Source organism: Saimiri boliviensis, chromosome 7 (genome assembly GCF_048565385.1).
Source record: "Saimiri boliviensis isolate mSaiBol1 chromosome 7, mSaiBol1.pri, whole genome shotgun sequence".
Classification (NCBI taxonomy): Eukaryota; Metazoa; Chordata; class Mammalia; order Primates; family Cebidae; genus Saimiri; species Saimiri boliviensis.
Genome location: NC_133455.1, coordinates 60,183,830 through 60,211,655, shown reverse-complemented (window position 1 = coordinate 60,211,655; position 27,826 = coordinate 60,183,830). Strand labels below are relative to the sequence as shown.

Sequence of the window (27,826 nt, the reverse complement as noted above, 5' to 3'; positions counted from 1 at the left end):
GGTGGATGGATCACGAGATCAAGAGATGAGACCATCCTGGTCAACATGGTGAAACCCCGTCTCTACTAAAAATACAAAAAATTAGCTGGGCATGGTGGCACATGCCTGTAATCCCAGCTACTCAGGAGGCTGAGGCAGGAGAATTGCCTGAACCCAGGAGGCAGAGGTTGTGGTGAGCCGAGATCGCGCCATTGCACTCCAGCCTGGGTAACAAGAGTGACACTCCGTCTCAAAAAAAAAAAAAAAAAAAAGACTATGCTTCTCAAAGTTTAATGTGCATAAAAACATAAAAGTCACCTAGGGATCTTGTTAAAGTGTAGATTTTTCTATAGTTCTGGGGTGGGTTCTGAGATTCTGCATATATTTTTAAAGACAATCTAGCTGTGTTGCCCAGGCTGGAGTGCAGTGGCATGATCTTGGGGCACTGCAACTTCCACCTCTGCCTCCCTGGTTCAAGCGATTCTTCGGCCTCAGCCTTCCAAGCAGCTGGGACTACAGGACTACAGGCAGGCACCACCGCACCATGCTAATTTTTGTATTTTTTGAAGAGACAGGGTTTCACCATGTTGGCCAGGCTGGTTTTGAGCTCCTGGCCTCAAGTTATCTGCCCTTCTTGGCCTCCCAAAGTGCTGGGATTACAGGCATGAGCCACTGTGCCCAGCCAGATTCTGCATTTTTTTTTTTTTTTTTTTTTTTGAGACAGTCTTGCTCTGTCACTTAGGCTGGAATGCAGTGGCGTGATCTCGGCTCACTGCAATCTCCACCTCCAGGTTCAAGCCATTCTCCTGCCTCAGGTTCCTGAGCAGCTGGGACTACAGGCATGCACCATCACGCTCAGCTAATTTTTGTATTAGGGTTTCATCATATTGGCCAGGCTGGTCTCGAACTCCTGATCAGCTGCCTCACCCTCTGAAAGTGCTGGGATTACAAGCGTCAGCCACCGTGCCTGGCCAGATTCTGCATTTCTAACAAGCTTTCAACTGATGCTGGTGCTGCTGGTCTGTACACATACACTTTTGAGTAGTAAAGGCTTTTTTGAGGTATGATTAGGTCATTCAAGTCAAATGTCCAGTGGCAGTAGACACAGGGGCCAGAGTTTAGGAAAGAGAGACTGGGGCTGGGAATATTTGGGAGTCATCGGCACATAGGCAATTTTGATGCCGGAATATGAGGTTAATGGCCCAGGAATAGTGTTTGTAGAAAAAGGAAGAGAGGGGCACTTGGAGAATGAAACTAAGAAGGTCAAGAAGTAGCAGTTGTACCTGGGATGCCAATGAGGCTTTTCAATGAGAAGCTTTTAGTTTTCAAGCTTATTATATTAAAATATGAGTAACAGCTACCATTTATTGAGTCTTTTATTCCTGGCACTGTGCTAAAGACTTCAACTTTTCTCAAAAACACAGGGTGTTAAGTGTGGCATCACATTAAAATTTTTCTCTGAAAACATCCCAATGCTCTGAGTTGGAGGAAAATTTTATTTGGGTCATTAGTAGGATGTTCCACTACACACCAAGATTGTATGAAGGTTCTAGGGGTCTTAGTCTCAGTGTAGTACATTTGGAAAAGGCTCTCGAGTCTTCACACAATGCCGATTACTGCTAATATTCTCATTGTCTCACCTCATTCATCCCTTGTAGGTGAGCTGTTTTCTTGATTCAATGGCAAGCCTGGGTATAAGGATCTTGGTCGTGGTTGGAATCTCAGATACCTAGCCTGAAGTCTCCTTAATACGCTACACATTCATTCCCACTTAAGGTTCCACCACTTCCCTCCCCTGTTAGGTTCCTGATATTCACATAACCTGCAACTCTTCTTTTCTGTCGTTCAGCTAGTTGCCACTCACTTCAACCAAACTAAAACGCCTCTAACCTCTCTCCACTGTGTGAAAACAGAATTACCTCAATGGGCACAGGTGTTTTTGGTGAAAGGGACTTTTTATTCTGCCCTGCAGCCAGGGAAATCCCAGATCTGTGCCAGAGTTATCAAGAGGGTAGTATACAATCATTCTCTGCATTCTTTTACGGCGCTGAGAACAAGTAAAATTCTTACCTTAGTGTCTTTACAAATTATTTCACCACACGTGTTGTGAAACCCTACAACCATTCTCCGCAGGAGTTAATCCCCAGTTTACATCCTGAAGCTTTGATAAATTTAGAAACTTGCTTTAAGCCACAGAGCTATTAAGTAATGTGTAGGTGCTATAAACTGTGTGCCTTGGACTCTGCAGCTATGAGGGCGTGGTATTATCACAGTTCCTCTGGAAATACCTTGCTGGAGGTCACGTGTGAGTGGCAGTGACCAGACAGAGAAACCGCATATACAGCAGGGAAAATCTCATACTGTATACAGCTGGGATATCTCCGTGTTAGTGCTGGGCTTTTTTGGATCTTCATCGCAACGCTACTACCTCGATTTTACTATAAGAAATTGAGGTTTTGAGCGCGTTGGTGATTTGCCCACTGCCACAAGGCCTGGACAATGGGCCAGGCGCGGTGGCTAACGTCTGTAATCCCAGCACTTTGGGAGGCCGAGGAGGGCGGATTACCAGAAGTCAGGAGTTCGAGACCAGGCTGGGCAAGGGTGGCGAAACCCCCTTTCTAATAAAAATTTTAAAAATCAGCTGGGCGTGGTGGCGCGCGTCTGTAATCCTAGCAACTCGGGAGGCTGAGGCTTGAGAATCGCTTGCACTGGGAGGCGCAGGCTGCAGTGAGGCGAGATCGCGCCCCTGCACTCCAGCCTGGCGACAGAGCGAGATTCGGTCTCAAAAACAACAAAACCAGGACATTGCTTGCGGGCTTTCAGTACGGCATTATTTTCATCTCACCAAACTGACGTGGCCTTCGCTATATTCAGAGTCTCCAACAAATTCCAATACAAACAGGGTCATCCTCATTTTAGGAGCCTTCCTTGGGGAGACGTGGGGGTAGCGCAAGCGCAGCGCAGCGCCTGACGCTCCACCCTAACTGCCTCCGAGCCCTACTCAGTGCGCAGGCGTCAGGCGGCTTTCTTCCGCTCAGCCTCTTGCCTTCGCTCCCTTCCCGCCACTCCCCGCCCCTTTCCCGCCCGGATGTTATTCTGGTTTTGCCGGATGTTGTTGTAGGTCCGAGAGACACGTGAGGTTCTGCTACGTCATCACCAGGCACGCTCAGGAAACATGGCGGCGGCGGGTGTTGTGAGCGGGAAGGTAAGTAACGGCTTCCAGGAAGATCTCGGCTTTTCTCTGGGACAGGATGCTTTTGCTCCTTGGCAGCTGGAGGGGGGAGGGACACGAGGGACTTTCTATGTCAGGACAACTCGTGGCGTCTGTAGGAGAAGACTGGGTGGTGTCAGCTGGTTTCCCAAAAATGCCAGTTGAGCCGCGGAGTTACAGAGCCGGCTCCTGTTCCAAGGCCAGCTGGGCCTCGGCGCTCTTCTGCCCCAGAGCAGAGGGGCTTTTATTCGTATTACCTTTACTAAGGGGCAGGTGGCTGTCTAGTTTCTTTTTTTCCCCCTGATTCATTTTTCCTTGACTCTAATTCTTTATGTCGACTCTTCTGACTCCAACGTCTTTTCTGTCTTTGAAGCGTAAACCCAACTTGCCCTGGTTTTCTTTGCTGCACTGTGGTGAAAATGTCTATGTTTCCTTCGGGTGGAGCTGAATAGGTGCTGGGCAGCTGTACCCTTAGAGGAAACGAGTGTATTGGGTCTGTTTTTACCAAGCTGCTGAGTTGGTTGGTGATTGTGAGCAGCGGGACATGTTTCTTGAGAGAACTGGAGATTTACACCATCCTGCACTTGTCTCGGAAGGCGTCTATTCAAATATTTATTTCCTAGACCTTTCCTTGGGAGTAATGGTCATGCTGTTTTACGGAGGTGATCAGTGACACACTCCTAGTTCGTTGGAAACTAGGATTACGTGCGGAGGTTTCGTCGTATAGTGCCTATTCGCTTTCCGAGGGAACATCTTATGTATACGTAGTTAGGGCTGTCAGCTTTATGATAAGCCACTGGTGGTATTTCCCAGTGCGGTAGTATTTCCTAAACGACTGGAATCAACTGAAGTGACTCATCGAACACTAAGGGTTGTTTACTCGTTGCAGATAGCGTCCTCTGTTCCTTGAGTTTCACTCACGTCTCCCTGTTGCCTTCCCTACCCCATTTTGAATTATTCGACAGAGTTTGTGGTTTGGTGTTTGGAATGTTCGATCAGACGGCTGAATAACAGATATGGGCTTGGTTTTGCTGTTAATCTGAAGTGTGACCTTGGAAAATTGGGCAGTTGTGAGTTCTCTGTCTTTCCCGTTCTTTATCTGCAGAACGGAGGAGATGCCAATCATCATTTCTTGTATTGGAATTGTTAGGGTTATGTGAATTTTTAAAAAGCCATGAAATTACATACTTGTCCATACTAGCTCTTTTAAATGATGAGTGGGCATCCTTATTTTGATTATTCATGTTCCTTGGTTGTCTTGTCGGTTTTTTACTCTTTATATTAAGGGATGCTGGTACTCTGCTTAACTCTCTGCATATTTGAAGATTATCCTGTTTGATTTTCCATCTAAACTGATCCAGGCTAGGACTTTTCTTTTTTCTTTTCTTTTCTTTTTTTGAGACGAAGTCTCACTCTGTCGCCCAGGCTGGAGTGCAGTGGCACGATCTTGGCTCACTGCAACCTCCACCTCCCAGGTTCAGACAATTCTCCTGCCTCAGGCTCCTGAGTAGCTGGGATTACAGGCGTGTGCCATCACACCCAGCTACTTTTTTGTATTTTTAGTAGATACGAGGTTTCACCATGTTGGTCAGGCTGGTCTCGAATTCCTGACCTCGTGATCCACCCGCTTCCGCCTCCCAAACTGCTGGGATTACAGTTATGAGCCACCACGCCTGGCCCAGGCTAGGACTTTTCAAGAGGGGATCCCTTCCATTTAAATATCTTCCTCTTTCAGGTTTGGATTGATTTTGAAAGAATCCTTGAGACAATGAAGCAGAATTGTGAAATGAAAGACATTTTTTCACTCTTTCCTTGCAGCTGCTACCTTTCATAGTCTGACTTCTTAAAACCACTTATATTTCATAATTCTACTTCATAACCTCATTCATTGTCATTCACTGCAAATTCACACCTGTTGCCATCACTCCACTGAAACTAGTTTTCCATGCCAAAAGCTGCTCCTCTCCCAAATAATACTATCATGAACAACAAAACCCACTTGTTCTCTCGGTAAGTTCGGATCTGGTTTAATGGCATCATCTTTACCTGGTTGCATGTTAAATATACTTGGAGGCATTCATTCCTATAACAAACTCTAATCAGTAACCATGTCCTACCAGTTTTACCGTAAGAGGTTTCTTAAATTTGCTGTATCTTCTTAGATAGTTCAGGCTTTTAGTTTTGCCAGATGTTGTTGTGTGTCCAAGAGACACTTGAGGTTCTGCTACGTGTTCTGATTTATTGATTTCTTGGCTGATTTTACTCCTTGTCTACAGTCTCTGCCCTTAGTCTTCTCTACACCACCACTGGAGTTATTTTTCTAATATGCAAATCTGATACTCTCTTGATTTAAAAAACAAATGAAAAACCCTTCACTTTTTTTTTTTTTTTTTTTTTTTTTTTACCATCAGCATTGTAATAAAAGCTGGTTAATGTGACATAAAAAGACATGTTACTTTTATGCTTCCCAACTTCCTGGTCTTTTTTCTTTAGGAAAAGGGGTGAGGAGAAAATGTATGTGTATATTTACTTATTCATTTCCCCTCTCCCTTCACCAAGATTTAGCTAAGAGTTCTAGTTTAGAAATCCAGGAGAGTGAATGTTAGCTAAGGCATATAAAAATCACTTGTGATATTTTTTAAAAAAAGTACAGATGCTGGGCTACCAGCTCTGTTGAATTAGAATCTCAGTAACTCCACCTAGGATGTAACTTTTCTTACAACTCTACTTGCTTTGAACTTGGGAGTTTTAGAAAGTGATGGAGGAAGCTAATCTCTGTCATATAGGAAAGCAGCAAAAGGTAATGGTTAAGAGCCTGATCTCTGAAGCTAATCTAGTTTTAGAAATTATCTTCATGCATTTACAAGCGACTTGGGTAAAATTACTTAACCTCTCTGTGCTTCAGTATCCTAATCTGTGATATGATAACAGTACGTACTTTATGGGCTTGGTATGAGGATTAATGGGTAAATATATTAGAACCTGTAGACTCACTAATCATCATGAGGTCAGATCTTGAAATGTTTAATCTGCACCTAGCATAGATTCTGGCACATAATAGGTATTCAGTGAAGAGGAAGAAGCAAGAAGGTATAAGAAAATGAAGAGCCAGGTATGGTGGCTTATGCCTGTAATTCCAGCACTTTGGGAGGCTGATACGTGAGGATAACTTGAGTTCAGGAGTTCAGGACCAGCTTGGACAACATAATAAGAACGCATCTCTATGAAAAATCAAAAAAATGTAGCCGGTTGTGGTGATGTGTGCCTGTTGTCCCACATACTTGGGAGGCTCAGGTGGGAGGATTGCTTGAGCCTGGGAGATGGAGGCTGCACGGAGCTATGACAGTGCTACTACACTTCAGCTTGGGTGACAGAACAAGAACCTGTCAAAAAAAAAAAAAAAAAAAAGAAAAGAAAAGAAAAGGAGGGGGGATTAAATAGAGTGAGAGAAATGGGTTCACTAATAGCTGTTTTGTTTCAGAGTTGTAAAATCCTGTTGCACACATAAGTTCATTCTAGGATTTCTCATTGGATTAGAATTTTTTTCTATTAAAAATTACTGGCCAGGCCCAGTGGTGTATGCCTGTAATCCAATCACTTTGGGAGGCTGAGGTAGGGGATCAGGAGGTCAGGAGTTGGAGACCAGCCTGGCCAAGATGATGAAACCCCATCTTTACTAAAAATACAAACGCCGGCCATGGTGGTACACGCCTATAGTCCCAGCTACTTGGGAGGCTAAGGCTGGAGAATCGCTTGAACCCAGGGGACTGAGGTTGCAGTGAGCTGAGATTGCACCACTGCCCTTCAGCCTGGGTGACAGGGGCAGTCTCCTTCTCAAAAAAAGAAAAAGAGCCGGGTACGGTGGCTCATGCCTGCAGCACTATGGGAGGCCAAGGTGGGCAGATCATGAGGTCAAGGGATCAAGAACATCCTAGCCAACATGGTGAAACCCTGTCTCTCTTAAGAATACTGGGCATGGTGGCACATGCCTGTAGTCCCAGCTAGTTGGGAGTCTGAGGCAGGAGAATCACTTGAACCTGGGAGGTCGAGGTTGCACTCCAGCCTGGCGACAGAGCAAGACTCCGTCAAAAAATAAAAAAGAAAAGAAAAAGAATAAAAGAGAAAATTAATTAAGACAATAGGGAAATCAGCTGTTTTTTTTTTTTCTTAATCAGAATTTGTGATGGCATTTTTAGTAAGAATTTATTTTATAGCTTAAAATTGGCCCTAACCAGTTCTTTTAAAATATGCTCATAGTCCTGTGAAATTTTTATACTTTAGACAGATGGATATTCTCAGTATCTAGATTTTCTTGGAGACTTGTTTTCCTATACTAGATATTATAGCGTGGTAGTTACTTAGGGTATAATAGGAGTATGTATTATTTTTAAATTTTTCTGGCATTCTTTCGTATCTACTATACTGAGTTCTTTGGATACAAGGGTGGTTAAACACAGACTTGTATTATTATTGTCAATTTATTTTTGGGACAGTCTTTCTCTGTCACCCAGGCTGGAGTGCAGTGGTGTGGTCATGGATCATTGCAGCCCTGACTGTGTGTGTCCTCAAACTCCTAAATTGTTCCTGTCTTCTGTCTGACTTAGCTTGGCACACTGATATCCTTGAGAAACAATACTAGTTCTGCCTTCTGTCCTTCCTTGAGAGTTATACCATTCTCTTTATCTCAAAGGCTCACTCTTCACTTCAGACCATCCATGATGTGTTACCCTTACAACCACCTGTATTCTGCGTTTTTTGTTGTTGTTGTTGTTCCGCAGTCATTAATGATTAACACATCCCAGATAAAACTGATTGTTTGCTTTCTTCTTTCTGTTCTACCTATCAGTAAATAACCTCATCTACACAGTTTTGCCCTTGACTCTTCTCCTTTCTTCTCCCTTTACCTCTCACATCTAATCAGTCATGAAGTCTTGTCATTTTGATCTTGTAAATATCTTTCTAAGCCATCTGCCTTTCCTCATCCCATTACCATTGCCTTAGTTCAAGCAACCATGAATCTCTCCCTCCCTGGATTACTGCAGCTGTTTGTTCTTGGCCCTGCAGCCACCTTACTGGCTTAGGAAAGGCAAGTTTCTAGTTGGTTTTGTCTGCCGTCAGGATAAATTTCAAACTCCTAAATTCTTTAGCATGGCTTGTGCAACCCTTTATGATCTGATCTGATCTCTATTTTTGTTTCTAAACTATTTAGACTCTATCTCTGGCATATTGGTTTCAATCGAGAACTGAACTGCTTGCTCTGTATATAACATACCCTCTGCTAAGAACATACATCCTCTGCTTCTTTGTACTCTCTAGTAATTACAATTGCCATTATTCAGATCTCAGTTTATATTTCACTCTAAGTAAGTCTTCCTGATTCTCACTCTATCTGAGCCTTCTAAATCTAGGTAAGACAGCATTTATTAGGGCTTGCTGTGGCAGCCTATTGGTACTTACTTGTTGAAATTGTCTGTTTTCTTGTCCTAATTCCCAGTTAGATTGTAACAGCTGTGGAGGTAGTGACTGAGTCTTATTTATTTATACCTAGTAGTAGCTTGCTTTGTACTTGCCGCTTGGTAGGCGTTTACTGTATATTTATTGAAGAAGTAACTGAAAGGGTATCTCATTCAGGATTCTCTGCATTCCTCTATCACACTGTACTATAAACATTGATTTACTGGTTTACATGATACTGCCAGGTCAGTCAGACACTTGTCATTGTGTGCGTTTTTTCCACTGACACCTTTTATTCCCAGCCTCTGGTTGGTGCTCATAAATGTGCTGAGTGTATGAGTAAAGAAACTCCAAATCAGATTAGGTGGAATGGGGAGTAGTTCTGAGAGTTTAGGTAGGCTATTGCTTATGTTCTTTTCTGAAGGATTTAGTAGCAATTATTTGCAAAGAGAAAGGATAAAAGGGTGTTCAAAGTAGATGAGACAGAATAAACCTGGAAAGAGGCACAAAGCTTTCAAGTAACAGGGGAGTTCTGAGTGGCTCAAAGCAGAATGTTCTGTGTGTTGCAGAGTATAAGGATGTACGGCCTCACTGTAGAGGTAAAGGGTGAAGTCAGATTTTTAAGCTCCTGTGTGATATAACCAGATGGACATTTTGTAAAGGTTAGTTTGGGCAGTGGTTATACATTATGCCCCTTACACAGATTATTGAAAGGTGATTAGATCGGGAGAAGAGAGATTAGAATGTTATTTTAGTGACTTAGGCTAGAAATGATGAGGGGCCAGTGTCAGATAAGAAGGTTTGGATGGTGAGAGGGACATTTAGGATAACTAAGTGGATGAGATATCTTTGACAGATTTGGGAATATTGGAAGAGCAGGTTTAGAAAGAACACATTGAGTTTAAGATGCCTTATTGAAGTAGAGATATCAAGTAGGTGCTTAGATATTTGGGTATGGAGCCCATTAGGATGCTCCGTCTTGCATTTCCTGGGGATACTTTCTGGAACCAAAAGCTCAAATTATCGTCTTTATGCCAAATAGTTTTTAAATAAACTGAACTTTTGAAACTTTTTTGGTTGTTATATTAGCCTAAAAGTTCACATAATTGCTGAAGTCAAGAATGTATGTTGTGTATGGCAGGTGATGGGTTTCCAAGTTTGGAGAAAGATTTGGGGCAATCATTTTACTATAAACTTACTGGTACATTTAAAGTATTTGGGTTGGATGTTTTCCTTTATCTTCCATTTTTGTAAATAAAGATTATAATTATCCTAATGTAAGTAAAAATTCATTAAGTGTAAGGACAGTATAAAAATTACGGTATTTTGAAGATTCCTTATTTTTTCCAGCTCTTTGTGTTAGGAAGGACATTTTTGAGTTGGATTGTGCAAAAAAGTACACTCTGTCTAAAAGTTGAATTTATCTGTTTTTCTGCCTCATTTTTGCTTTTTAATTAAAACTTTTGCTAAATTGGAGGTGAGAAAATTTATTCTAAAATGTTTGCTGTGGTCACCAGAGCTTTTTAAATAAGTTATGTTTGACATAGCTCCTTTGCTAGAGGAGAAAAACAAAATGCAGTTTCTTTTGCTGCTAGCAGGCCATCATTGGAAGTTTTATACATGTACTTACCTGCTTGGGCATCTTAGCAAATATTTAAGAATAAACGAGCCTGGAGGACATGAGACATTTTTATCCTAAAAGGAAAACTTTCATCTTTTTTTGTGGTACTTTTACACTTAAAATATTTCTTCTTGTGTAAATATTTTACCTTTATAATAATATTGCTAGCTACATACCGGCAAGGAACTCTAATACCTTTCAGTCTTTCTGTTCTTTATGGTGTGTGGCACATAACTGTTTAATAAAAATTTGTTGAATTGAGTTTTATACAATCAGTTTAGCACCACCAAGTGGCAAGTCTTTGAATACTCTTGATACATTTTGCTTCCTGTGAACACCTGATTCCAAATTAAGTGCCGGTGTGATTGTTAATTAATTTTTGTTTTTTGAGGCAAGACTAATTTTTTGTTGTTGTTTTTTTTATTTTTAGTGACAATGTCCTCACGTATTTGTGTATTTTTAGTTAGGTTTTTACAGTTTACAACAAGAGACTTTTCATGTAAATTATTTTTTATACAACTTTTTTTTTTTTTTTCTTCCTGAGACATGATTTTGCTTCATGGCCCAGGTTGAAGTGCAGTGGTGTGCTCTTGGCTCACTACGGCCTCCGCCTCCGAGTAGCTGGGACTGCAGGCGTGTACCATCACACCCAGCTAATTTTTGTATTTTTTGTAGTGATGGGGTGTTGCCATGTTGCTCTGTCTGGTCTCTTGGCCTCAAGTGATCCACTCATCTCAGCCTCTCAAAGTGCTGGGATTACAGGTGTGAGCCACCGTGCCTGGCCTATACAGCTATTTTTGAGATACAGTTGACATAATAGGCCACATGTATTTAGGGTACACAACTTTTGACGTTTGTGTACACCAGGAACCCATGAACACAATTAAGATAATGACATTTTCACCACCTCTGTACGTTTTCTCTTGATTCACTGTACTCTCATCATTCCATCTGTTCTTAGGCAACCACTGAGCATTTTTTTGTCACTATAAATTAGTTTTAATTTTCTAGAACTTTATATAAATGGTATTATATAGTATATACTCTGTTTTTGTGTGGCTTTCTTTATTCAGGTTAATTATCTTGAGATTCATTCTTGTTGTTGTACATATCACTATGTTTTTTTTATTTCCAAATAATATCTATTGGGCCCGGCACAGTAGTTCACGCCTGTAAGATTCTAGATTCATTCCAAAAGCAACTTCTATTTCTTCAAAGGGAGAAAGAGAGAAGGTTCTTATGGTCAGCTGTAGATTTAGCATCATTATTATTCTGCAGTGGTGGTCCAGATTGATGAAAATAATACTTTGTGAATGATCAGTCACTACTACCCTAAGCTCCTGAGCTGCATTAGAGACATCTCAAGGATCATTGGATGCAGAATGCTAAGTTTCCCCAGAAGGTTATTGATCTAGTATTGCAGGAGTGCTTCTATAGCTCTAAACTCAAAAGGTTAAAGGGTTTATAACAAAGTTGATCTCCTCCAGACAACTGCGAAGGGAGTTCTCAGAATACCCATTGCTCTGAGTTTAAATTATGATGATCTAATGTCAGAAGACAAATCTGGAGTTATCTCAGCTTTCAAAGACTCCGTTCTCATGATAATCCTATTGTTTCTGATTGTCATACTCATTACATGCTGAAATCTCAAATCTCTGGCCTGAAGACCTAGCTCTTGGTATAACTCAGTTTTCTTCCTTACAAAAGAAGTAAAATTTCTCTGTTTGTTAAATATTATCACAGTAAATACTGGGGCTACACTGGCTAGAGTGGTTTGAGAGACATCAGAAATTCTAAACCAGTGCATTTCACCTGTCATGCAGAGCCAGTGGGGTCTGCACAGTGGCGTGACCCAGCTTCTTCTGAGCAGGTTGGCTGTGCAGTCACAGGCAGCAGCGGGACAAGCTACAGAGTTTTTGTTCTGTTGCCCAGGCTGAAGTACACTGATAAGATCATGGCTCACTACAACTTTGAATTCCTGGGCTCAAGTGATCCTTCCACCTCAGCCTCCTAAGTAGCTAGGACTACAGGCATGTGCCACCATTCCTGACTAATTTTTTTATTTTTTATTTTGTAGACATGGGGTCTAGCTGTGTTGCCTAGGCTGGTCTTGAACTCCTGCCCTCAGGTGATCCTCCTGCCTTGGCCTCTGTATTCGTCAGTTCTCACACTGCTATAAAGAAATACCTGAGACCTGGTAATTTATAGAGAAAAGAGGTTTAATTGGCTCATGGTTCTACAGGCTGTGCAGGAAGCATGATGGTGGCATCTGCTCAGATTTTAGGGAGGCCTCAGGAAACTTAGTCATAGTGGAAGACAAAGAGCGAGCCAACACTTCACATAGAGCAGGAGGAAGTAGGGGAGGTGCCACACACTTTTAAACAACCAGATCTTATGAGAACTCACTATTGTGATGACAGCATCAAGAGTGGATGGTGTTAAACCATGAGAAATCACCCCCTTATCCCTTACCAGGCCCCACCTCCAACATTGAGGATTGCAATTCAACTTGAGATTTGGGCAGGGACACAGATCCAAACATATTATTCCACTTTTGATCCCTCCCAAACCTCATGCCCTTATCACATTTCAAAATAGAATCATACTTTCCCAGTAGTCCCTCAGAGTCTTAACTCTTTTCCAGCATTAACTCAGAAGTCCGAAGTCCAGAGTTTCATCTCAGACAAAGCTATTCCTTTCCACCTATGAGGCTGTAAAATCAAAAACAAGTTAGTTATTCCCAAGATTCAGTGGGGTTATAGGCATTGGGTAAATATTCCCATTCCAAAAGGGAGAAATCAGTCAAAAGAAAGGGGCTACAGGCCCATGCAAGTCTGAAACCCAACAGGGTGGTTATTAAATTTTAAAGCTCCAAAATAATCTCTTTTGACTTCATGTCCCACACCTGGGCACACTGATGCAAGGGATGGCGACCCAAGGCCTTGAACAGCTCTGCCCTGTGGTGTTGCAGGGCTTAGCCTCTGTGGCTGCTCTCAAGGGCTGGCATTGTATGCCTGTGGCTCTTCCATGCTGAGAGTGCAAGCTGTTGGTGGATTTATCATTCTGGGGTTTGAAGGACAGTGGCCCTCTTCTCACAGCTCCACTAGGCAGTACCCTTGTGGGGACTCTATGTGGGGCTCCAGTCCCACATTTTTCTCCCTCACTGCCCTAGTAGAGGTTCTCCAGAAGGGTTCTGCCCCTGTGGCAGGGTTCTGCTTGTATTACCAGGCTTTTCCATACATCCTCTGAATTCTAGGCAGAGACTCTCAGGCTTCAACTGTTGCATTCTGTGCAACTGCAGGCTTAACATCATGTGGAGACTGCTAGGGCTTATAGCTTGCACCTTCTGAAGCAGCGGCCTGAGCTTTATGTGGGCCCTTTTGAGCCACAGCTGAAGCTGTAGTAGCTGGGATGCAGGGAGCAGTGTCCTGAGGTTGTGCAGGGCAGCAGGGCCCTGGCCTAGCCAAGGAAACCATTTTTCCCTCCTAGGCCTTGGTCCTGTAATGGGAATGGCTGCAAAGGACTGTGAAATGCCTTTAAGTCCTTTTCCCCATTGTCTTGGCTATCAGCACTTGCCTTTCTGTTAGTTATGCAAATTTCTGCCATGGGCTTCAATTCCTCTCCTGAAAATGGGCTTTTCTTTATTGCCACACGACCAGGCTACAAATTTTCTGGTTTTATGTTCCGCTTATCTTTTAAATATAAGTTCTAGTTTCATGTCATTTCTTTGTTTACACATAATTGAGCATAGGTTGTTAGAAGCAGCCAGATCACATCGTGAACACTTTGCTGCTTAGAAATTTCTTCCACTAGATACCCTAAATCATCCCTCTCAAGTTCAGAGTTCCACAGATCCCAAGAGCAGGGTCACAGTGCAACCAGGCTGTTTGCTAAGACATAACAAAAGTGACCATTACTCCCGTTCCCAGTAGTTTCTCATTTCCATATGAGATATCTTTAGCCTAGCCTTCTCTCCCCATATCACTACCAGCATTTTGGTCACAACTGTTCAACCAGTCTTTAGGAAGTTCCAAACTTTTCCCCATCTTCCTGTCTTCTTCTGAGCCCTCCACACTCTTCTAACCTCTGTCTGTTACCTAATTTCAAAGCTGCTCCCACGTTTTCAGGTGTCTTTATAGCAACCCCAGTCCTGGTACCACTTTTCTGTATTAGTCAATTCTTACTCATTGCTCTAAAGAAATACCTGAGAGTGGGCAATTTATAGAGAAAAGAGGTTTAATTGGTTTATAGTTCTTCATGCTGTATGGGAAGTGTGATGCTGGCATCTGCTCAGCTTCTAGGGAGGCCTCAGGAAATTTACAATGATGGTGGAAGGCAAAGGGGGAGCCAGCACTTCACATGGCCAGAGCAGAAGGAAGAGATAGAGGGGAGATACTACATATTTTTATAAACAATCAGATCTCATGAGAACTCACTATTGCCATGATGGCATCAAGTGGAATGGTGTTAAACCATGAGAAACTGCCCCCATAATCCCATTCCCTGCCACCAGGCCCCACCTCCAACATTGGGGATTAGAATTTAACATGAAATTAGGGCAGGGACACAGATCCAAACCATACCACCCTCCCAAAGTGCTGGGATTACAGGCCACTGCACCTGGCCAAGTTGTGACTTCAGTGGCTTGAACACATGGAATAGACAAAATAATACTTTAATATCCTTCACTACTGATTATTTGTGTCATTTTGTGGCCATTTTTAATCGATTGCTTTTTCTTCTTCTTATAGGTTATATTTTCCTGGCACTTAGCATGCCTTAAGCGGTAAATTTTTTACTGGATGTCAGATATGTTGAATTCTCTTTTTGGATGCTAGATATTTTTGTGTTCTGTAAAATATTACTGAGCTTTATGTTAAAAGGCACTTAAGTTGCTTGGAGACAGTTCGGTAGTTTTGGGTCTCGCTTTTAAACTTTGCTAAATGGGATCAGCACAGCGTTTAGTGTAGAGCTAATTTTGCTTCACTAATGAGGCAAGACTGTTTTACCCAGTGCTTTGTGAATGATGAGGTTTCCCACCCTGACTAGTGCAAACAGCTATGTGAGCCTGCAGATAGTTTCTTCTAATAGTTTCCCTCTTGCCTTGAAGAGTTTACTGACAAACATGCACTGTTCCATATTCTGCTGAATACTCAAGGAAGACTTCAGATTTCTTGAGTTTCCTGTGTATACTTCTCTTTTTTCTGGTATTTTCTTCCAGAAATTCTAGCTGTGTTGGCATCCTCCATTTCCCACATCTCTCTCCTCACTGGACACCTTCTGAGTTTTTTCTCCCTTTCCCATAACTGGGAACTCAAGACAGTAAGCTAGACAATTGTATTGCTCACTTAATTTGGTTCCTATCTCTCAGTAGTTACTGTCCTTCATTGTTTAATGGAGAGTGTCTTGAAAACCATTGTTTCGTAGATTGGTCAGTATTTTTAGTTTATTATTAATAATATTGTTTTCCTGGTGGGAGAGTAAATCCAGCCTGTCATTTCATCTTGGCCAGTAGTGGAAGTTTCTGTATAGGGTTTCTTTTTCCTTTTTGTTTTTGATGGAATTAATACCTGTCTCTTCTGTACATGTTTTTTTTTTCCCCCTTCAATCCTAGGCTGAATGTTTGTGTTCCAAATTTGTTCTCTTTGTTGTTCTGAACTCTTAAGATAGCGATTTTCTCCCCAGATTTTACTATTTCCTTCTTGTTGGTCTACATTAATTCTCTTCTGTTCTGTACCTTCTGACAGGTGACATTATCAGCAAGACGTTCAAGAATTTTAACAGATGGTATGTATTTAGAGAGTGTGCCAGTAGATATTTGGGTAGCCGAAGGTCATCATCGTCTACATAGAGTGGTTTTATACCAGTTTGTAATTTGTATTAAAGTGTCTTTTTTGACTGGGCGCAGTGGCTCACACCTGTAATCCCGGGACTTTAGGAGGCCGAGGCAGGTGGATCATGAGGTCAGGAGTTTAAAACCAGCCTGACCAACATGGTGTAACCCTGTCTCTACTAAAAATGCAAAAATTAGCCAGGTGTGGTGGTGCACGCCTGGAATCCCAGCTACTTGGGAGGCTGAGGCAGGAATTGCTCAAACCTGGGAGGCACAGGTTCCAGTGAGCCAAGCCACTGCACTCCAGCCTGGGAGACAGAGTGGGACTCCATCTCAAAAAAAAAAAAAAAAAAAAAAAAAGGAAAGAAAAGAAAAGTAAAAAAGTATTTTTTTCTTCCGTCTCATTGATAGTCTGTATAATCTTCCAAAACAATAGCATTCCTTACCTACCCCACCATACCGCCTTTTCTTTTGCAGGTTCATTTGATGATAGGTAGTACTACTTCCTCACGTATCTGCTTGATCTGTCCTTCCCTTTCTTTTTCTCAAGGTATATTTTTCCATTGTTGAATCTGTGTCATGTTTTCCATCAGATAAATATTCCTTCTGTACCCTTGAGATTTGATTTGGATCCTATTTAAGACTTTTACATTTTGTGTGTTAGTTCATTTTCACACTGCTGTAAAGAAATAAGTGAGACTAGGTAAATTTATAAAGGAAGGAAGTTTAATTGACTCAGAATTTCGCATGGCTGGGGAGGCCTCAGGAAACTTCATGGAGGAAGGTGAAGGATAAGCAAGGCATGTCTTACATGGCGGCAGGAGAGAGTGCTCAGGGGCAACTGCCACTTTTAAACCATCAGATCTTGTGAGAACTTTCTTATATCATGAGAACAGCATGGGGGAAACTGTCCTTATGATCCAATCACGCCCCACTGGCTCTTTCTCTTGATATGTGGAGATTAAAATTTGAGATGAGATTTGAGTGGGGACACAGTTGAACCGTATCATTTTGTGTTTATTACCAGTAATTTTTAGCATTTTTGTTGTAAAGCAAAATTCAGATACTGAAAATCACACTTTTTATATATCTGAATGAGTCATAGGCAAACTTTCTTGTAACCACCATTCAGGTTAAGAAATAGACCTTTGTGGATAACTCCAGATGACTTTCCATATACCACCCCTTGTCTCCTAAGTAACCATGATCCTAACTTTTATCATAGTCACTTTCTTGCATTTATTAGTAGTAGTATTAAAACATAGCTGTTGTGTCATTTTTTAAAAAAAATTTCTTCCATATCTTCTACTTAATATTACTGGGTAACATTAAGTTTTTCTTAATCAGTTGCATCTTTTGTCTTTTTGTTATATGTGATATCTTATTTTTTGGGGGTATGTTGTTATTCTCTTCCAATTTCCGTGTTAATCATTTAATCAAATTTTAAAGATTGGACCATACAGAAATTATGGTTCACCCACCCCCATACTGCCAAACCTCCCAAATCTTGATTTTGACACTATGTATCCTTCGTGCAGTTTTTGTATTCAGTGTTCTCTGCCAGATGAACTGGAAGATGAAACCATCGTTTATATCACCATTAGGTTTGTATTCCAGATAAGTTTTTGCCGTATAATTTGTTCTCTTATAAAATATCACAAATTAGTAAGTTGTTAGACTTGAGGATCTTTTATAGACTTCTAGTAATATCTGAGATATGGTCTGGGAAACTGATTAGGCTGTTCTGTTTTTACATATTGATACCTCTGTATCCCTAAGTTAACAGTCATGGGAAGTTTTTATTGCTTCTTCTGTTATTTGGGATTCATGGTGCTGATTCTTTGTAGAATTTGGCTGCTTGTGTAAGGAGTCTCAAACACATTACACATCTCTGGTAGTATAGGCTTTTGTTTCAGTACTTTTCTTCTTTTAGCCTACTGTTTGCCAGATTCCGGATTGTAATTTCCATAGGCGTTTACCTTCTTGGGATATATATTTTTTTCTTTTTTTTCCTGACTTATTATTATTTTTTTGATTGTTCCTGTGAGCTCTTCATTTTCTCTCAAATCTTAAGTAGTAGAAAGGAAGAAAGTGACCGCTGATGCTCTTTCTTTGTTTTCTATAGTACGGAGGACCTACTCATATTCACAGCACTGGTAGTTAGTGAATACTCCAGGTTGGGATGCAAACAGCACGTAGGATATTGGATTAGTTTTGTCAATGTCCATATGTGCTGAGTCTTAAGTCGATAGCATTCTTCATTAGGTACTCTTTGGACAAATAAAACTTGTAGAGTAGACCTTTGAGTCTCACCTCCAAAGTAGTGGAAGAACCTTGAGCAAAGCATAATATTTCGTTGCAGTTTTTTCAGTTACAAGATGGGAATGATAATGTCTGTCCAACTGAATTTTGAGGGTCAGATGTGGTAATGGAGAAATATTTTTGTAAAGTAATGCATAATAAAAATATTACATAGCAGATAAAAGCATGTGAAGCTTTCTTTTTAAAAGTTTTTAATTTCATTTTTTTTTTTTTCTTAAAAGAGAAGTGGGCATCTTACTTTACTGCCAAGGATGGTCTTGAACTCCTGGTCTCAAGCAGTCCTCCTGCTTTGGCCTTCCAATATCTTAGGATTACAGGTGTGGTACACTGTGCCTGGGCAGAACCTTTCTTTTTATTTTGCATTAGAGATCATGAATAAAATCAGAGTAAAGAAACCAAAAGCTTATTCTACTAACAAATGTTATCTGAGATGAAGTTCTTCGCATCATAATTGTTTCCTGTAGCAAAATAGTTTTTTGTAACAAATATGCCTGGAGATATCTTTTCAAATGTCAGTTATTACAATTGATAAACATAGAAGCAGAATGTTTTGTGGCAGAATGATACTCCTCAGGAATCAATTCATGAGAGTCTAATTAAGAAATATCGTCTTCATTGTTGCATATTATTAAAGCTTTAATTGGACTTTAAAAAAAATCTAGATTTTGCTTTTATTATTTTTAATTGGCACATAATTGTACATATTTATGGGGTACAGTGCGATAATTTGAAATATGAATATATTGTGTAATAAGCAAATCTTAGTATGTCTATCACTTTGAACATTTATTAATTCTTTGTGTTGGAAGCATTCAAGATCTGCTCTTCTAACTATTTGAAAATATACGGCCGGGCGCGGTGGCTCAAGCCTGTAATCCCAGCACTTTGGGAGGCCGAGGCGGGTGGATCACGAGGTCGAGAGATCGAGACCATCCTGGTCAACATGGTGAAACCCCGTCTCTACTAAAAATACAAAAAACTAGCTGGGCATGGTGGCGCGTGCCAGTAATCCCAGCTACTCAGGAGGCTGAGGCAGGAGAATTGCCTGAGCCCAGGAGGCGGAGGTTGCGGTGAGCCGAGATCGCGCCATTGCACTCCAGCCTGGGTAACGAGAGCGAAACTCCGTCTCAAAAAAAAAAAAAAAAAAAAAAAGAAAATATACAACAAATCGTTAATTATATCATGCGATAGGGCTGTAGAACACTAGAATTTATTCTTCCTGTTTAGCTGTACTTTTGTATTCATTAACCAACCTTTGTCTATTCCCCTTCCCCCAACCCTTCCCTGCCTATAGTAGCTGCTGTTCTACTTTCTACTTCTATGAAGTCAACTTTTTAGTTTCCACATGAGTTAGAATGTGTGGTATTATCTTTCTGTGCCTGACTTATTTTACTTAACATGTGTCCTTTTTGCTCATCCATGTTGCTGCAAATGACAGAATTTTTTTCATTTTTATGGCTTGATAGTATACCATTGTGTATATATGCCACATTTTATTCCTTTCTTTTTTTTTTTCTTGTTTGAGACAGAGTTTCTCTCTTGTTGCCCAGGCTGGAGTGCAATTGTGCAATCTCGGCTCACTGCAACCTCCGCCTCCCAGGTGTAAGTGATTCTTCTGCCTCAGCCTCCCGAGTAGCTGAAATTACAGGCATGCACCACCACACCTGGCTAATTTTGTATTTTCAGTAGAGACAGGTTTTCTCCATGATGGTCAGGCTGGTCTCGAATACCCGACTTCAGGTGATTCACCCGTCTCAGCCTCCCAAAATGCTGGGATTATAGGTGTGAGCCACTGTGCCCGGCCACCACATTTTCTTTATCCAGTCATCTGTTGATAGATTCTTACATTGACTCCGTATTTGGCTTTTGTGAGTAGTGCTGCATTAAACATCGGAGTGCTTCTTTGACATGCTGATTTTCTTTTGATATATACTCAAAAGTGAGATTATTGAATCATATGTTAATTCTTCTTCTTCTTCTTCTTCTTTTTTTTTTTTTTGAGATGGAGTCTTGCTTTGTTGCTCAAGCTGGTGTGCAGTGGTTCAGTCTTGACTTACTGCAACCTCCAATTTCTGGGTTCAGGCAATCTCCCCAGCTCAGCCTCCTGAATAGCTGGGACTACAAGCATGTGCCACCATGCCTGGCTAATGATTTTTTAAAAATTTTTATAGAGATGGGGTTTTCCATGTTGCCCAAGATAGTCTTGACCTCCTGATCTCAAGCCATCTGCTTGTCTTGGCCTCCCAAAGTGTTGGGATTAAGGCCAGGTGTGAGCCATCGCGCCCAGCCGCTGTTTTTAGTTTTCTGAGGAACCTTCATACTGTTTTCTTCAGTGGTTGTACCAATTTACATTCCCACCAGGAGTGTATAAAAGTTATCTTTTCTCCAGATCCTCACCAGCATTTTTTTTTTTTTTTTTTTTTTGTATTTTGGATGACAGAGTTAGTCATCAGTTAATTAGCCTTTCTGGGATGAGATGGTATTCATTGAAGTTTTGATTTGTATTCTACTCATCAGTTATGTTGAACATTTCTTTGATATACCTGTTAGCCATCTGTGTGTGTCTGTTTTTTTGTCATTGGTATTTTTTAATTTAGGTGTAGAGTTTATTTGGGCCAAGATTGAGGATTGCATTCCAGGAGCATAGATTCAAGTTGCCTTGAATATAAACTCCCTGTAAATCTTCTTTTGAGAGATATTAGCTCATTTGACAATTCTTAAATTGGAGTATTTTTTTTTTCTGTTGAGTTTTTTGACTTCCTTTTATGTTCTGGATATTAAACCCTTGTTGGATATATAGATTGCAGGTATTTTCTCCCATTCTACAGTTTGTATCTTTATTCTATTGATTGTTTGCTGTGCTGTGTAGAAGCTGTTAGTTTGAGGTAATCCTGTTTGTTTTTTCTCTTGACGCCAGTGCTTTTGCAGTCTTCTCTATAAAATCATCTTCCTGATCAGTGTCCTGAAGAATTTCCTCTAGTAGTTTTTGAGGCATTTTCTTATAATAGTTTCATATTTTTGGACCTGACATTTAAATCTTCAATCCTTTTGTTTTGTTTTGTTTTGTTTTTTTGAGATCGCTGTGTTGCCCAGGCTGGAGTGCAGTGGAGCGATCTTATCTCACTGTACCCTTCATCTCCCAGGTTCAAGCAATTCGCCTGCCTCAGCCTCCTGAGTAGCTGGGATCACATGCACCCACCACCATGCCCAGCTAATTTTTTTGGTATTTTTAGTAGAGATGGGGCTTCACCATGTTGGCTAGGCTGGTCTTGACCTCCCAACCTCAGGTGATCTGCTTGACTCAGCCTTCCAAAGTGCTGAGATTACAAGCATGAGCCACCACACCCAGCCCTTCAATCCATTTTGAGTTGATTTTTGTATGTGGTGAGAGACAGGGTTCTAATTTCATTTTTCTGCTTACACATATTTAGTTTTCCCAGCATCATTCATGGAAGAGACTGTTTCTTCCTCAAAGAATGTTCTTGGTGACTTTGTCAAAAATTAGTTGGCTCTAAATTTATTTCTGGCTTCCTTATTCTATTTAATTAATCTGTGTATGTTTTTATGTCAGTACCATGCTGTTTTCGTTACTGTAGTCTTGTAGTATACCTTGAAGTCTGGTAGTGTGATGCTTCTAGCTTTGTTCTTTTTGCTTAGGATTGCTTTGGCTATTTGGGGTCTTTGGGATTCCATATGAATTTTAGGATTGTTTTTCAATTTCTGGGAACATTGTCATTGGTATTTCGATAGGGATTGCATTGAATGTGTAGATTACTTTTGGTAGTGTGGTCATTTTCACAATATTATTTCTTCCAATCTATGAACATGGATGGCTTTCCGTTATTTTATGTCCTCTTTAAGTTTTCATCAGTGTTTGTAGTTATTCTTTGTGTGTGTGTGTGTGTGTGTGTGTGTGTGTGAGAGAGAGAGAGAGAGATGGAGTCTTTCGCTCAGGCTGGAGTGCAGCGGCACAGTCTCGGCTCACTATAATCTCCACCTCCTGGGTTCAAGCAATTCTTCTGCCTTAGCCTCCGCAGTAGCTGGGACTACAGGCATGTGCCACAGTGCCTGGTTAATTTAATTTTTTTTTATTAGTAGAGATAGAGGTATCGTCCAGGTTGGTCTTGAACTCCTGACCTTGTGATCCACCTGCCTCAGCCTCCCAAAATGCTGGGATTACAGACGTAAGCCACTGCACCTGGCCTATAGTTATTTTTGTAGAGATCTTTCACCTTGGTTAAATTTATTCCTACATTATTTCTTTTTTGTTTGTAGCTATTGTAAATGGTTTCTTTTTCTGCTAGTGCATTATTGGTGTTTAGAAATGCTACAGATTTTTGTACATTGATTTTGTGTCCTGCAACTTTATGTAATTTATCAACTTTAGGAGTTTTCTTAGTAGAGTTTTCAGGGTTTTCTATATATAAGATTACATCTGCAAACAAGAATTCTTTACAATTTGGATGTTCTTTCTTTCTCTTGCCTGTTGGCTGTAGAGTTCATTGTGTTCAGGTATGTTTCTTCCACTAACTTGTTTAGGTTTTTTATCATGAGGAATGTTTAATATTAATACAAAACTTTTTTCCCTTGTCTATTGAGATGATCATATGATTTTTATTCTTCATTCTAATGATGTTATAGATCACATTTATTGATTTGCATATGTTGTTATAGATCACATTTATTGATTTGCATATGCATCAGGATAAATTGTGTTTGATTATGGTCAGTGATCTTTTAATGTACTGCTGGATTCTGCTTACTAGTATTTTGTTGAGAATATTCCTATGTTCATCAGGGATGGTTTTTTTGTGTTGTGTCTTTGTCTAGTTTTGGCACCAGGGTAATGCTGGCCTTACAGAATGAGTTTGGAAAAATTCTTTCCTCTTAGTTTTCTGGAATAGTTTGGAAGAATTGATGTTAATTTTTCTCTGAATGTTTGGTAGAATTCCACAGTAAAGCCATTGGGTTGTGGGCTTTTCTTTAATGGGAGACTTTTCATTACTGATTCAAACTTAATTATAATTGTTTTGTTCAGGTTTGGTTTCTTCTTAATTCAATCTTGGGAACTTGTATGTGTCCAGGACTTTATCCATACTCCAGTTCATTGGAGTATGGTTGGTTGTACTTGTCTCTCTAATGAGCCTTTGTATTTTTGTGGTATGTTTTAATGTATCCTTTTTTAATTTCTGATTTTATTTTGGTCTTTTCTCTTTTTTTCTTGGCTTGTGTAATAGTTTGTCAATTTTGTCTACCTTTATAAATAAATTAACTTTGTTCTATTAATTTTTTTTTGTCTCAATATTGTTTATTTCTGTCCTGATCTTTATTATTTCTTTTCTTCTATTCGTGTTTGGTTTCTTCTTGTTTTTCTAGTTCCTTGATGTGCATTATTAGGTTGTTCATTCCTGTTTTTTAACGTAGGTGTTTATTGCTATAAAATTCCCTCTTAATACTGCTTTTGCCGTATTCTGTGGGTTTTGATACGTTGTGTTTCTATTCTTGTTTCAAGAAATTTTTAAAATATTTACTTCTTAGTTTCTTGTTTGGCCCATTGGTCATTCAGAAACATGTTTAATTTTCATGTATTTGTACAAATTTTTAAGTTCCTATTACTGATTTCTAGTTTTATTTGATTAGGTTCAGAAAAGGTGCTTCATACGATTTCAGTTCTTTTAAACTTGTTGAGACTTGTTTGTTTAGTGGACTAACATGTTCTGTCCTGGGTTATTGGCCATGTGTTCATGAAAAGAAAGTTTATTATGCAGCTGTTGTATAAAATGTTTTGTAAATGATTTCTATTTCTTTCTGGAATTTCTCATTCATATTGTGAATTATTTTCCTGATTTTATTGAATTATCTGCATTTTTTTGTATTTTATTGTGTTTTCTTAAGTTTGTTATTTTGAATTCTTTTTGTTGATTTCTTTTTCACTGAGGTCTGCTACTAGAGAATTGTTATGTTCCCTTGATCTTTTGGGTCCATTTGGTCTAAAGTGCAGCTTTTTTTTTTTTTTTTTTTGAGACGGAGTTTCACTCTTGTTACCCAAGCTGGAGTGCAATGGCGCGATCTCGGGTCACCGCAACCTCTGCCTCCTGGGTTCAGGCAATTCTCCTGCCTCAGCCTCCTGAGTAGCTGGGATTACAGGCACGCACCACCATGCCCAGCTAATTTTTTGTATTTTTAGTAGAGACGAGGTTTCACCATGTTGACCAGGATGGTCTCGATCTCTCGACCTCGTGATCCACCCGCCTCAGCCTCCCAAAGTGCTGGGATTACAGGCTTGAGCCACCGTGCCTGGCGCTAAAGTGCAGCTTAAATCTATTTTTTTTCTTGTTGATCTTCCGTCTAGATGATCTGTCTGACACTGAGAATGGGGTGTTGAAGTCCCCAACTGTTACTGTCTTGGAGTGTCGCTGTCCCTTTAGATCTAGTATTTTGCTATATGGATCTGGGTGCTTCGGTGTTGGTGCAAAAAAATTTGCAGTTGCTATACCCTCTTGCTGAATTGATCCCCTTTCATTATATAATAACCTTCTTTGTCTCTTTTTACAGTTTTTGACTTTTAAGTCTGTTTTATCTGATACATGTAAAACTACTCCTGTTCTCTTTTGGTTTCAGTCTATATGAGTCTTTACAAATGAAGTGCGTTTCTTCTTGGCAGCGTATAACTGGGTTATTTAAAAAATTCCATTTATCCAGTCTGTGTCTTTTATGTGGGTAATTTAATTTGTTTAAATTCAAGGTTGTTATTGATAGGTGAGGATTTATTCCTCTTGTTTTGTTAATTGTTTTCTGGTTGTTCTGTATATCCTTTGTTCCTTTTTTGCTCCTGTAGTTTATCATTGAAGTTTGGTGGTTCTCTGTAATGGTAAGGTTTGATTCTGTTTGCTTTATCCTTTGTGTATCTGCTCTAGCATTGAGTTTTATACTTTTGTTTGTTTTCATGATAGTAATTTTTGCCTTTTTCCTTCCAGATATAGGACTCCTTTGAGCAGTTCTTGTAAGTCCAGTCTAGTAGTGATAAATTCCCTCAGTTTTCACTTGTCTGGAAAAGACTTGTATTTCTCCTTGATTCCTGAAAGATAACCTTGCTGGATATAGTATTCTTGGCTGGAAGTATTTTTCTTTCATGACATTGAATATATTATCTCATACTGTCCTGGCTTGTAAGGTTTCTATGGAGAAATCTGCTTTTAATCTAACAAAGACTTCCTTATATGTGACTTGATGCTTTTTTCCTGCTGTTTTCTTTTGACAGTTTGACTGTAGACCTTTTTAGATTGAATCTATTTGGGGACTTTTGAGCTTCCTGGATCTGGAAGCTTGTATCTCTTTCCAGACTTGGGAAGTTTTCAGTTATTTTATTAAATAGGTTTTCTACACCTTTTTTTTAATCTCTTCTCCCTTTGGAAATACTATACTGTAAATATTTGCTTGCTTAATGATACCCCATAAGGCTTTCATCACTCTTTTTTTGTTTGTTTTCCCACTGATTGGTTAATGTTAGACTACGTATTTTTAAATTCAGAGATTCTTTTGCTTGATCAGCTCTGCTGTTGAAGCTCTGCATTGTGTTTTTAAAAATTTTATCATTGAATTCCTCAGCTGCAGGATTTTCTGTTTGGCTCTTTTTCATGATTTCTATTTCTTTCTGGAATTTCTCATTCATATCGTGAATTATTTTCCTGATTTTATTGAATTATCTGTATTTTTTTTTTTTTTATATTTTATTGTGTTTCCTTAGGGTTGTTATTTTGAATACTTTTGTTGATTTCTTTTTCACTGGGGTCTGCTACTAGAGAATTGTTATGTTCCCTTGGTGGTGTCGTATTTCTCTGCCTTTTTTTTTGTTTCATGTGTGCCTCCATTGATGGCTTTGCATCTAGTGAAACAATTCTCTTTTCCAAACCCTATAGAGTGGCTTTTGTAGAAAATGCCTTTCACCAGCAGTTGGGTTTTGATGTGTTGGTTAGAAGCGTTTAGTGATTGTTTCTGAATTGGTGCAGTGGTATAGTTTCCATGTAGCTTCTTTAAAGCTGCTTTCAATATCAGCAATAATTGTAGGCACATCAGTGGCCTAGGTTGTAGAAGTTTGTGCTAGCAGTGATAATGTCTTTGCTGTTAAGGGCTTTTGAGATCCTCCTAGTTTCATTTTTCCTCACAACAGGAGACTTAGCTGAGGGTGTCTAAATCCTTTTTGGTGTCAGATTTGTCATGGCTCATAAGCAGCTGCAGTGGCACTGTATTTTACGTGTAGTTGCTTGGAACAGCTGTGGGTTTCAAGTTCTAGGCTCAGCATCTCATAATTTTGTCATCTGGGTCTTGGGGTGGAGGTTTGCTTCCTCTGGCTGTGCTGGATGTAGGTTGCTCACAGAGTCAGGATCCATGACACTGAGGCATCCTCTAGCAGCTTGGGCCCAGGGGGCTGAGTTGTAGCTATGAGTCTGTTCCTGGAGGGCAGGCACAACACTGGCCTGACTCCTGAGAAGAAGAGGTACTTTGAAGGTTTGGGCCTGGGGAGCAGGGTGAGGCTATAATGCAGGAATCTGAGGCAGTAGGTAACTTGGATTTTGGAGGATGAGGTACTGGGTAGTAGTGACTCTAGACTATGGGATGGTGGGGCTTGTCAGTATCCCAGACTCTGTGAGGCCAGGTGCAGTAGCAGCAAGTACCTCAGAATGGCAGAACACTGCTGTGGTTTGGGCCCCAGGAGAGCTGGTAGGGAATAAATAGCACAATGATGACTTTATTCCCCAGGGAGAGGAGTATCTCAGCAGCTTAGACTCTGGAGAGCTAATCCAGCTCCAGAGAAGCAAGATACTAAAGTTATTTGGCCTTAGGATGGGCTGTCTAGCTCAGCCATAACTGTGTTTCTCTTAGATGTGGGGTAGTGTGTCAGCCTGGGGATGTGTAGCTGCTCAGTTCAGGCAGGGCACCAGTTTTCCGGTTAGTGATATGCCCGTTCAGCTTTGGTCTGGTGGGGTGTGACTGTCCTGCTCAGCTCAGACACATTTTCCTGGGATGAAGGGTGCCACTTCAGCTTGGGTACTGGGGTGTGTGATTGCTGTGGGTGGCCAAGGTCCTGTTTTCCCAGGAGGCAAGATGCCACTTTTAGCTCTGGCCTGACGGGGTGAGAGCAAGGGTAGGTGGACTGACTCTGTTTCCACTTGGTCCCACAGGGAAGGGTATAACAGCTGTTCACAGCTACCTTGGGGATGGGCCAGTGGGCTGGGGCGGTTGGGTGGTGGCTCAGTTTCAGTGATGAAGGGAATCTGTGGCTACTTGCCCCTAGAGCACGACACATTCTGCCACAGTTCCAGTTCCAAGATGACATAGTGCAGTAGTCTTTTGGGCCACAAGAGCGGGACACAGTATCTTCTCCTCTCTTGAGGGTGCACAGCTA

The 27,826-nt window shown here is 40.5% G+C and overlaps 1 protein-coding gene across 3 annotated transcripts in view; it reads left to right on the top strand.

Annotated features, from left to right (window-relative positions):
• The first annotated feature begins 3,092 nt into the window (after positions 1-3,092).
• Positions 3,093-27,826, top strand: part of TBC1D15 (TBC1 domain family member 15) — an 81,440-nt gene continuing 56,706 nt past the window's right edge. For 2 of the 3 annotated variants that reach the window (XM_003927807.4, XM_003927808.4), the window contains exon 1: positions 3,093-3,184. In XM_003927807.4, the coding sequence (XP_003927856.3) occupies positions 3,155-3,184 (30 nt within the window). In that variant the 5' untranslated portion in view covers positions 3,093-3,154. Of the gene's footprint in view, positions 3,185-5,587; positions 16,053-27,826 lie in introns of those variants that run through there. The other variant, XM_074402550.1, reaches the window with a different exon arrangement.